The sequence below is a fragment of the Ruditapes philippinarum genome, unplaced genomic scaffold (genome assembly GCF_026571515.1).
Source record: "Ruditapes philippinarum isolate M1 unplaced genomic scaffold, ASM2657151v2 ctg6318_1_1_1_1, whole genome shotgun sequence".
NCBI lineage: Eukaryota > Metazoa > Mollusca > Bivalvia > Venerida > Veneridae > Ruditapes > Ruditapes philippinarum.
The window spans coordinates 4,943-16,968 of record NW_026852738.1 but is presented as its reverse complement, the minus strand read 5'-3'; the positions used below and the strand labels follow the sequence as shown (position 1 = coordinate 16,968).

The 12,026-nt window shown below is 33.1% G+C and overlaps 1 protein-coding gene across 3 annotated transcripts; it reads left to right on the top strand.

Moving 5' to 3' along the window:
• Nucleotides 1-3,004: 3,004 nt before the first annotated feature.
• Nucleotides 3,005-11,472, top strand: LOC132722824 (gamma-interferon-inducible lysosomal thiol reductase-like). Of its 3 annotated transcripts, none has more exons than XM_060707400.1 (8): nucleotides 3,005-3,131; nucleotides 4,766-4,944; nucleotides 5,571-5,756; nucleotides 6,108-6,188; nucleotides 7,389-7,487; nucleotides 8,421-8,567; nucleotides 10,381-10,449; nucleotides 11,069-11,472. In XM_060707400.1, exons 2-8 carry the CDS (start codon nucleotides 4,825-4,827, stop codon nucleotides 11,144-11,146), a joined length of 780 nt encoding a protein of 259 aa, XP_060563383.1. In that variant the 5' UTR covers nucleotides 3,005-3,131; nucleotides 4,766-4,824; the 3' UTR covers nucleotides 11,147-11,472. The 3 variants fall into 3 exon arrangements, with proteins under 3 accessions (XP_060563383.1, XP_060563397.1, XP_060563389.1); XM_060707414.1 differs by having other exon boundaries at nucleotides 3,066-3,131; nucleotides 4,819-4,944; XM_060707406.1 differs by having other exon boundaries at nucleotides 3,109-3,131; nucleotides 4,811-4,944.
• Nucleotides 11,473-12,026: the final 554 nt, after the last annotated feature.

Here is a 12,026-nt window from a genome sequence, read left to right as displayed (position 1 = left end):
GGTCATGTGTGTTCCTCTCATACTATTTATTTTTGTTATTTTCTTTATTATTTGTTTTAAAATAAAACTTAAAAAGTCACCAGATGGCCTTAGTTACTGTCTTAAAGGACTGAGTTGTAGCTCCTTTATGCGCCGAAATTGAAGAGTGCTGGGTAAAAATCTTCTGAAAGCTCTAAAAATACAATGCTATTTGACATATTAGACTCTACATAATAATTATATTAAGATCTATAGTTTTTATTAGGTTTTACTTACATGCATATGATGATGGTGTACAGACAATATTGCGAACAAAGGGTGGCATATTAAAATCGAACCGTCCGTCTGTCTGTCTGTCAGTCTGTCCGTCCCACTTTATACATATAGACAGTGGTAGTCGTGTCCGTTCTGAAACTTCAGTATGCATGAAATGATTGTAATTTTTCTTTCATATATTAAATAACCATAGATGTATGGTGTGTCGTGAACAAGACTCGGGTTCCTACAACTAAGGTCAAGGTCACTGTGGGGGTTCAAGCTTTGTCATTTTTTATGTTATATAAATATAGAAGGTGGTGGTAATGTCGGCTCTGAAACTTCAGTATGCATGGAAGGATTGTAATTTTTCTTTCACATATGAAATAACCATAGATGTATGGTGTGTCGCGAACAAGACTCTGGTTTCTACGACTTAGGTCAAGGTCACTGTGGGGGTTCAAACTTTGTCAATTTTGATGTTAATATACATATAGGCAGAGATGGTCGTGTCTGCTCTGAAACTAATATGCATGAAAGGATTATATTTTTGATTTTACATATGAAATTATCATAAATGTATGATGTGTTGCCCTTAAGACCCGTGTTCCTACGCCTTAGTTCAAGGTCACTGCTGGAGTTTAAACTTTTTCAATATTTTTGTTTTATACATATAAAAGGTGGTTGTTGTGTCCGCTCTGTAACTTCCATATATACATGAAAGTTTCAATTTTTATTTCAAAATATAAAGTCACCATAGATGGACAATGATTTGTGAACAAGACACAGGTTTCTTTGTCTAACTTAAAGGTCACTGCTAGGGTTCAAACGTTGACAATTTTTACCATGTAATAGGTGGTTTATAACTAAAATCCTTCGAGGTCATTTGTCACTTTCTGTGACAGCCCTTGTTTGATATTTATAACTCAATTAATTAAATATTTATTTTAAAAATCATATTCACAGAGGGGACCATTGAAATTGATCTGAAACGACATCAATTCACCCGATGAGATTTACATAATGCAGGTTGGAAAACACGTTAACACAACATAATAAATATGATTTATTGGTTGTCTTTTTATTTAAGAAATAACATATCCCAAACAGTGATTTTATCGCTCAATAAAATCACTGTTTGGAGTTCGGATGGAGGAATTATATCACAAGGACGTAGCCCGAGTGATATCATGCGCATCCGAACGACAATTATTAATTATCTGTTCATTTGGATTACTATAAGGGGATTAATGCACATTCTTTCGTGCATTAACACCTTCAGAAGCATGAGGATACAGTTAAAGTCCGAGCACGTACATTGAGGGCTTCTGCAGATGTTAATGCACGATAAAATGTATTAATTAGCACTATTCTTGGATAAGAATAAACGTAAAATCGGTAACTCCTCGTTTCCTTGTCTTTATTTCGTACTAAGAAACCATAAATTGTGCGATGATTTTAACATGCTAGTGTATAAAGTGCTTCTATAAATAAAACAAGAACTGTCGGAGGACAGTAAAGCTCGACTATTCGAAAATTTGTCACAAGGGTTTTTCATTGAGTATAATAATGCTTACCTATATGAATACATAAAATTGTCCGAAAAGGTACAAACTCTTCAAGTTTCAATACATTCCCTTCAGTAGTTATGGAGATACAAGCTTACATACAAAAACTTAACCAAGATTTTCTAAGTCGAAAAAGGGGCATAATTATGAAATAAAACAATTCAGAGTTATGGGACTTGTACCAATCACCTTAGATAATCACAGAGACCAAGTGTGTGAAGTTTCAATCCATTCCCTTCAGTAGTTATGGAGATACCAGCTTACACGCAAAAACTTAACCAAAAATTTCTAAGTCGAAAAAGGGGCATAATTATGTTAAAAAGCAAATCCGAGTTATGGGACTTGTGCCAATCATCTAAGATAATCAGAGAGAACAAGTGTGTGAAGTTTCAATCCATTACCTTCAGTAGTTATGGAGATACCAGCTTACATGCAAAAACTTAACCAAGAATTTCTAAGTCAAAAAAGGGGCATAATTATGTAAAAAAGCAAATCAGAGTTATGGGACTTGTGCCAATTATCTTAGATAATCACAGAGAACAAGTGTGTGAAGTTTCAATCCATTCCCTTCAGTAGTTATGGAGATACCAGCTTACATACAAAAACTTAACCAAGAATTTCTAAGTCGAAAAAGGGGCATAATTATGAAAAAAAGCAAATCAGAGTTATGGGACTTGTGCCAATCATCTTAGATAATGACAGAGAACAAGTGTGTGAAGTTTCAATCCATTCCCTTCAGTAGTTATGGAGATACCAGCTTACATACAAAAACTTAACCAAGATTTTCAAAGTCGAAAAAGGGGCATAATTATGAAATAAAACAATTCAGAGTTATGGGACTTGTGCCAATCATCTTAGATAATCACAGAGAACAAGTGTGTGAAGTTTCAATCCATTCCCTTCAGTAGTTATGGAGATACCAGCTTACATACAAAAACTTAACCACAGGGACGCCGACGCCGACGCCGACAAATGGGTGACTGCATTAGCTCGATTATTCTGCGAATAGTCGAGCTAATGATAGAAAGATCACCCTCATCAGAATATTGTCAGAATCTAAGGAGTCAGATTCTCTTTTGAATTTCACGACAAGGCGCTGGGTAGATGCAAGCAGAAAAAGGTCGATTTGAATGACATTTTAAGTGAATAATTAAATAAAATAATACTCCGAATTCTTCGCGTAATAATGAGGTATGGTCCAAAATGGTTCACATATATCCGACAGCGCTCCATACATTTTGGATCGATTGATAAAATCACGTGAAACGTTTACAAAATGTCACATGATCAACAAATACAGACGTGATAAAGGAGGGAAATCATTATAAGGTGAGTAAGATTTATGCATAAATCAGTAAACTACGAGTATAATCCGTCGTCCTCTTGAGATCTAAAGATGGGTATTAATCATATTATGATCTATCTGAATATCTGACAGTTAAAGCCATGAACTTACCAATGAACTGCATGGAGATTAATTTCGAAATTGTAACTATATTTTCAAAATAATGTAGTATAATAAGGGGTTTAAACTTTACTTATTTATGTTATCTACAATGTATACAATATCAAAATAATGATACGCAAGAGATCAGATAAAGTTAAATATAAAATAAACTAATCATAAATTTTGATTGTAGAACAATGTAATATTATACTTACAGTACAGTTGTAAGATACTGATAAATTATTGATACCTAATTAAATTTGACTTTGAAATGATAAAAGGTTTTAAAAAGCAATATCACATTCTTCTTCGTATTAGAAAAATAAAAATAAAAAATATTTTAAAATAAAATAGTATTATATTATAGTAATTAATTTATGTTGTGTTTCATGTAAAGGGGTTCTCATGGTGCTTTGATAATGTACGTCTGCCAGTTTTGGTAAAACTTACGTTCCAAATCACCAAGACATTTTATTTGTAAGGATATTCGATGGTTTTGCGTCTTTTGTCAGGGTTTTTTTTCTAATGCGGACAGAAGAGTGAACAAACAATAAAACAAATAATAATATAATTAATCATAGCAGAGAAGTGAAAAAAGAGGAAGATGAACCAATGAAGTTTTCAGCTTTACTGCTGTAACAAATGTAGATAGATTACAAGTGTTTCTATTAACACAACACATTAGAGTCTGAACAGCTACATGTGTTGAACTAGGAAACCTACATTGTAATTATTACTGATATACATGTGCCTTTCATGTTTAAAAAAATAACATTAAAAATATAATGAAACTCATCTCCTATTTCTTGTTCGCTACAAAGTGATCAAGTCCTATATCAAAACAGTGACCTTTCTCTATAGGAAGGTCAGAATTAATTAAGACACCTAAATTTACAAAGAGTAAACAAACATAGGCCACCAAGACACCAGCCTCTAGTACAGGTCTCATGCTTATTTGGGCACATTTATGACACATTTGAATAAAAATGAAAGATCAATATTATCTCAGTTTAGGTTTGGCATTCTCCCGTTAAGGATTGAAACTGGACGTTATATCAGTGAAACACCAGAGCAGAGAATTTGTTTGTTTTGTACCGATAACAAAATAGAAGATAAAAAGCACTTTTTAGTCCAATGTCCCTTTTACAACAATATCAGAGTAGACATTTTTATTGAACAATTTATGAATGCAGATTTATTCAACATGAACAATGAAATGAAAATGAAATATCTTGTTGTAAGTTTTCCACGAAAAGTAGCTAAATACCTTGTTAATGCTTATTTTAAAAGAAAGAAATCCTTGTTTAATCGTTGAAATATATATTATATTATTATAATGTTGATGATGTGTACAGTATAATAATTTCATGTGAACTATTTATGATGTATATATGTTTCAGGTGACTTATTGGTCCATTGGGCCAGGTATTATGTTAAATTATTTAATTTCGTTATTAATTTTGTAAACTGTCATACACATGTCACTATAATAAAATATCTACTTACTTACTGACAGTATTGACCAAAATACAATATAAAAGCACCGTGAAAAACCACTTAGGTTTTCAGCACAGGATGAAGAAATTGGTGCAACTCTCTTTAACTACGCTTATTGCACTGGCAGTCGTCAACAGCGAGTGCAACTTCCCCTCAAGTCTCTGGTGCTCTTCAACAGAGATCGCCAAAGCATGTGGAGTAAGTTAAAAAAAGTATATACATTGTATTTGAAAGTAGCCTTTGCGCATATTGTCTATGTATGTTAATTTAAGGCACTCTTCTATACTTTTGATTGAAATGAAACCTTAATCTTGACATCGCAAATTATTGTTATGTGTAATTTTATTATGTCTTAATTATACTATACCAAAATTGAATTAGCGTATGTACATACAGAATGTAATACAGGGAAAACAAACCTTAGCTTTTATTTCAGGCAAAAATTTAAATGGTTAGGAGTGCGTCTGCAGGAATTGAATAAATGTGCAAAAAATGATATTTTATAATAATAGTACATAACTGATATTCATCAAAGAATTATGTCATTATATGAGAAGCATATTTGATTTATGTAATGTTATTACACTACAGTCTGCATTTTTTCAAATTGTTGTATGCTGAATAAGATAATATAGATGAAGTGTAAACTCACAGAAATCACAACTTTCTTCATATTTCGTCTTATCCAAAGTTTGACGGAAAAGGTCGGATGTTTCAAGAAAGTTGAATATCTAATATAGCATATACTGATATTATACTGTGATGAAATTAATGTTAATGTTATAAAACATTGCTATATCTTAGCCATAATTTCCATTACGTAGGTGCATGAGCAGTGTAAAGAAGAGTTTAAAACCGACCCGTCAGCTGGCCCTGTCAACCTGACCTTGTATTACGAATTCTTGTGCCCTGCATGTAGGAACTTCATTCAAGAACAATTGTATCAAACTTGGCGTGAACTTGGAAATCATGTCCTTAATTTAACACTGGTGCCATACGGGAACGCGCATGTAAGTTTTTTTTTTATATAGTGTGTATCCCACATTTAAATAAAGAATAATGAGCGACATTGAAATTCCTTTTTTGACAGCGCTATAAAATTCCATTAAACAACGTTATTGAAACCATATAAAACTTTCAGCTTATTTTCAGCCATTCCTACCATTTACACCAGGGGTTACATATACATTTGTTCATTGCTAGAAATTGTTTACATGTATATGATACGAAGCTTAAATTTACAGTACAGTACCTTTCACTGGTCAGAATTATGCATTGAAAATTTTGTTTTGATTGTTAGTTTTCCATTGTTAAAATAATCGCAGGAATATGCTGTCTGTATTGAGTTTGTTTTATTTTAGGAAAAGAAAGACATATTTACAAGAAAGTGGAAATTTGAGTGCCAGCATGGAACAGAAGAATGCATCGGGAATATCATTGAGGTTAGATAAGGCTCCTTTTAATTTATTACGTATAGGCATGAAGACAATATGTGCAGCATTGTCAAAATAAAAAACACACTCATGATGTTAGGTAGCATTATTTTGATTTGAATAAAAGAAGAAGAAAAACTAGTTGTATCTGACTTACACCTGTCAGGATTTTTTTAAATGTTCTTTTCTAGTCAAAGAGACTCAACAGAGGTTAAATTTCTTCTGACAGACGGGACTGGGAATAAATCTTTCAAGATAACTGTTCTATTTGATTAGGTTTAGACCAATAATAAACTTGTATGCAATATTTCATCCGGACGCGGACGCTTATTGCGGACGCTTTTTTAGAATATTTCTACTGTGAAAAATGGCCCGAAATTGTAAAGCGCTTTTCACACAGATTGTGCTTATAAGAAGTCGGCAATACGATTTTCAGTTTATTGCTGAGTATATTTATATAATTATTATCATTGCATATCTTTCTGTTTTAAGTGCCCAAGCTGATCTATGTCAGAAATTCAAATTTTATGTTTTTAAGGTTAATTGTGCACTTTAGTAGAGTTCCTTTAATTTTTGTATACTAGTATTACAAAGCTAAGCTTATATTGTACTCGTTTGAGCTAAACTTTATACTTAATTCTGATATAATATAACATAATTTATGGATCCCACAATTTATATCGATTCTTCCATAAACAGTTAAACACCATAAACAAGTATTAGCATTTTGAAAAATGCTAGGAATCGCCGTTCAGTCGGGTATACGAAGAAAATGTTTTGTTTTTTTTCTTCATGATATAGACTTTCTCCTGAAAAATGAAGTCACACTGGTTTTGAAAGATAGTATCTAAATTCTATATAGATAACCAAACAAAAACATGGCGGATTGCTTGCCCCGTAGGCGCCTCTTTTTGTGGTCCTTTGTCTTCCATTTTGTTATCATGTGGTATTAAATTTCTCTGTTGGACAGGCTATGTGCGGGAAGAAATGGTAAATCCTTTTTAAATTGTATATGTCCAAGAACGGCGATAGTAAGACAAATTTGCTGAAGATTCGGTGGTGGTAATTGTTAATCACCTGGTCATGTCTAAAATAATAATACAGGGTAGTGTTCCCGATGTCTCCTTAACTAAACCAATAAACATTCATAGCCACATATATCTGTCAATATGACTTTAAGAACTGATTAAATGAAATATACTTTTCCAGACTTGTGCCATAAACATTATTGATGACATCAATGTATATTTTCCATTCATAAAATGTATGGAAGCGAAAGATACAATGCCGGATAAAGCAGCAGAGAAGGTATATGTAAATTCTTTTTATTAGCTCGACTTTTTTTTTTTTTTTTAAAGTAGAACTATTACAGTCATGTCGGCGTTACCAATGCCGTTGCGGTTGGCGTTGCCGTCCGCAAACTTTATGTTGATCATAACTTTTTAAGTTCCTGGTGTATTGTCTTCTTACTTGGCCACAATAACCCTTGGGAAAGTGCCTTTTAGTAGAGTAGACTAACATTGACCATCATCTTTAAAAGACCTTGACCTTTTAAGGTTAAATGTCTAAATTTTGCTCGTTTTTCGCTGATTTTTTATATTAGACTAAGTGGCTTTAACTTTGTTATTTTTGAATGTATTAATCATTAATTAATTGTCTTTTCAAAAACTAGTGTGACTAAACAGACCTTTAAAAATGAAAAAGGAAAACTTTACTTTTTTTCTTTATGGTTTGTTTTAACGGTTTATTTCTTTGCTTTTATAAAAAAAGTAAAAAGGTCGAGCGTTGCCCCCGCCCGGCGGTGGCTCTTGTTTCTTATTTGAAGTTATTTCACACTTATCTCTGGATCAAGGTGTATCATGCCTGTATAGCTCGAAGCTCAAAGAATAACAATTGCAGGCGGTACCCACGACAATCCTGCTCAATTTAGTCTGGTCAACTTCTACACCGTGTCATAATTCTAGCTTTTCCGTATCTAAATATTCTTAATTAACAATGGACAGTTAAACAATACAAGCAGAATAAGTCCACTATGCAAGTGAGCAGCAGGGAAGATGTAAGTCTAAGTTTGAAATAATTCCCACATGGCACTTGCCGTCTTCTACAGCATAAGTTAGAAAATTGTAAAATTTAAATCTTCTTCTTACTCACATTGAGGATCAATCTGAATTTCAAACTTTGCCAAAACTAATACTGACAAATGAAATATGAATTTGTGGCATTTACTTTATTTGCTTACAGTGCGCAAATGCTATGAAAATAGATTTAGCTCCAATTATGTCATGTGCAAACAGTGACAAGGGAAATTTGCTGGAACATGAGATGGCTTTGAAAACGGAAGCATTAAGACCAAACCAAACGTATGTTCCATGGATCACAATCAATGGGGTAAGAAATATATCAAAATTATAAAATTTTATAACTTTATTCATTATTCATCCAAAAGATCTTAGACATATGTGGCAAAACATATATGAATACAAATATGGCGATAAGGTAAAATGCATCACAAATACAAGTATCATGCCGTATCATATAATGCTTACAACTAGAAGAAAAAGGGGTGTCTGTGGCCGAGTGGTTAAGATCGTTGACTTCAAACCACTTGCCCCTCACCGCTGTGGTTTCGAATCCCAACAACGACTTTGGATTCTTTCATGTGAGGAAGCTATCCAGCTAGCTTACGGAACGTCGGTGGTTCTACTCAGGTGCCAGTTCGTGCCTGAAATAATGCACGGACGGGTACGTTAGGTCTTCCTCAACCAGTAAAGCTGGATAGTCACCAAATGACCTATACTGTGTCGGTGTGACTTAAAACCCAATCAAAAACAAAACAAACTAGAAGAAAATCTCGTACAAGTTATATGGTAAAATATTCGTTACGTCACTGGTTTAATTTGATTAGCCTTCGAGATGAATTTCATTCAAGTTATATTGAGAGTTTCATGGTGTCACTGTTTTTTTTATATTAAACATTACATACATGTTAAATTATGTAAATGATAAGTTTATAAAAAAAAAGCAAATGAGTTGGGCAACAAGTTCAAGCAACATTAGATTAAGCCCTTCCCAGATGTTTATTTTTTTAACCTTTTAACAAGCCCCAACAATAAAAGGATGACCCCATTTATTCTCCCCGTAAAAATGATCAGTATATGGATCGGGAAACCATCCCATACTGAAGATTTTAAAAGAGTGAGCTGTGGTCATACCCTAACTGGCCTCGTTTTCTTGAATAAAAAGGATGAAAAAAGACAGGTGATTGGGATCTTTTTTTTATACTTGATTAGTCTTTGAGTCTGTCGTTTTCATGTAAAATGTACTAGTATTTATTTGTGTTCGGTGCTCTCGAATGATCTCCCCGTTTTCAGAATTATATGTCCACAACTGCAGGTCAGAATTATATGTCCACAACTGCAGGTCAGAATTATATGTCCACAACTGCAGGTCAGAATTATATGCCCACAAGTTCACAACTGCAGCTGTGCCGTTTAGAAGGTGTAAACAGTTCTCCATTCCGCATTTCAGCGTTCTTAATATTTTCTGATTCCTTCAGATTAAGTAAATTACTTCTGAAGATTAAACAGATGCTTTGGAGATGCTTTGGTAGTTTAGCACGGAGGAAGATAGTCTAGTACTGGTGTAACTCTCCAAGAACGATGGTTAGGAAACTACCCGCCTATATGACTGAAATACTGTTGGAAAAAGGCGTAAAATGAAACAAACAAACAAACAAAATAACATAATATTATACTGTATATATAACACAATTTAAGAAAGAAATAATGCACAAAGAACATTTAAGTGTCTCTTTTGCATACATGTAACGTTTAACTAATGGTATAAGAAGTTCGATCTTATAGACATTTATAATACAAAAAGTTTAAATAAAATGCGTCATTTTAAAATTTATTGTCTGAATATGGAGTTTGTGGTACGTTTAGAAGGGCAAATCAGTTGTGATTTTGCAGATTTCACATTAACGCAATTGAAAATGATGCCTTTTAAAGTAAATAATGATGCCTGATACTATATTGATACTAAAAACTATTTGTTTATGGTGAGGAATATTTAGAGAAATAACAATGTAATAAGACTTGCAAATAGCAAATTTATCAATTTGTTAACGATATACAGCGAAGCACGTTTTTCACAATCATGGTCTTACCACAGAAGTATGAATACATTTTCTGTTTTAAAGGTTCATACAGAAAAGATGCAAGATATGGCACAAAAAGATTTACTGAGTCTGATTTGCGACACATACAAGGTACAATATTAAATGTTATTTCAATCTGCCTGAAAAATATAAGTTCGTGTGTTCTGGTCATAAGCGTTGTCTGACCAAACTGGCAGGGTTCGGGCGCAAACTGTTGTTTGGCTGTTGTCGATGCACTGCGCATGTCCTGTTCTTGGTGACCGCCACAAGAGAGACTGTACTTATGGTGAGGGGTTCGACTATAGTAAATCTGTGAGGTCACTGTAATCTAACCGTTGTTAGTTTTCGCGTTGTCTTATCTAACTAAGTACTGTGCTCATAGTTAGCGCCCGAGCCCTTCCGATACTACATGATTTGTTAAAATAATAGCAGTAAGAATCTGTTCCAAAAGTTCGTAAATGTTTTCGTGTTTACACGTGTAGACGAGATTTTCTCGTATATAAAAGTGATTTTGTGAAGGTTAAACGCCATTTAAACTGCGTTCAACAATATTTTTTATATATAGATTTGTACAGTTAAATGTGGTTCAAATAAATTATACAAGTACATTGCATTTAGTCTTAATAAATAATGTTAAATGACACCTGTTGATAAGGATATGGATATTGGATACTTGAAATTTCATTATTCAGTTTTTGAATCATCCACCTTTTGTTCTTTTTGAAAACAGGGAACTCCACCAAAAGTTTGTCATCGGCATATTCAAGAAAAGGACTTTGTCGAAAAAAGAGGGCATTGCTTGAAGTGACATATATTCCAGATTTTGCAAAAAAAAAATGAATCAAAAGATGAAATAGAAATAAAGAAGGAAAAATGATTTCAAAACATTAAAGTTAAGGAAAAATTTTAATAAAATATATATATCGTCTTTAAATAATTTAATTCTCGTTGTTGAAAGACTGTCTCCCGTAAATTGAGAATAATTTCCAGCAAAACAATTGTAAAGATTTTCTTAGGAAATACCAGTATAATAATATATCTCGAACGTTATTCATATTGTGAAACTAACAAGTTATTATTATAGTATCGCATGAAAGGAAAATTTAAAGAAAAAAAATCTGAAGAGAAGTCTGTTGTCCGTAATAAAAACTCATGACGTACCTTTGTCATTGCAGCAAAGCCTGTCTTGCCATATACTGGTTTCTGTTAACTTGTTTGAAATTATCTCGAAGTACAGTATATTGTGGCTTATATACATATAGACACTTGTTTATTTGTAGATTTGTTTTTTTCCTATGGCCTGTAGGCAATATGCAATTTTAAGTTCCATTTGTAATTATGGAACTAAAGAAGGGAGTCAAGCGGTTAAGTAACACTGTTTTTGCAATCGGGAGTTATTTTTAGACAGATTGAATTTCAGAATTGTCGTATAATGGCGGAAAAGGTTATACATGTATCAATTATAACTTTGATGATACACTGTAAAAAAAATAGTTAAAAAGTTTTAGTTAAAGAGATGAAGGATGTAGGCGCTGATTTTTTTTGCAAATATTGCTGCAAGGTAATGACCGGTGTCTGATAACCAGACATGATCAGGAAATAAAGGAAAAAAGTGCACGGAGGGTGATTTAGAGGGAAAGAATCATCTCAACTACCTCGCCTCTCCATCGTGAGCAAAATTGTGGGCC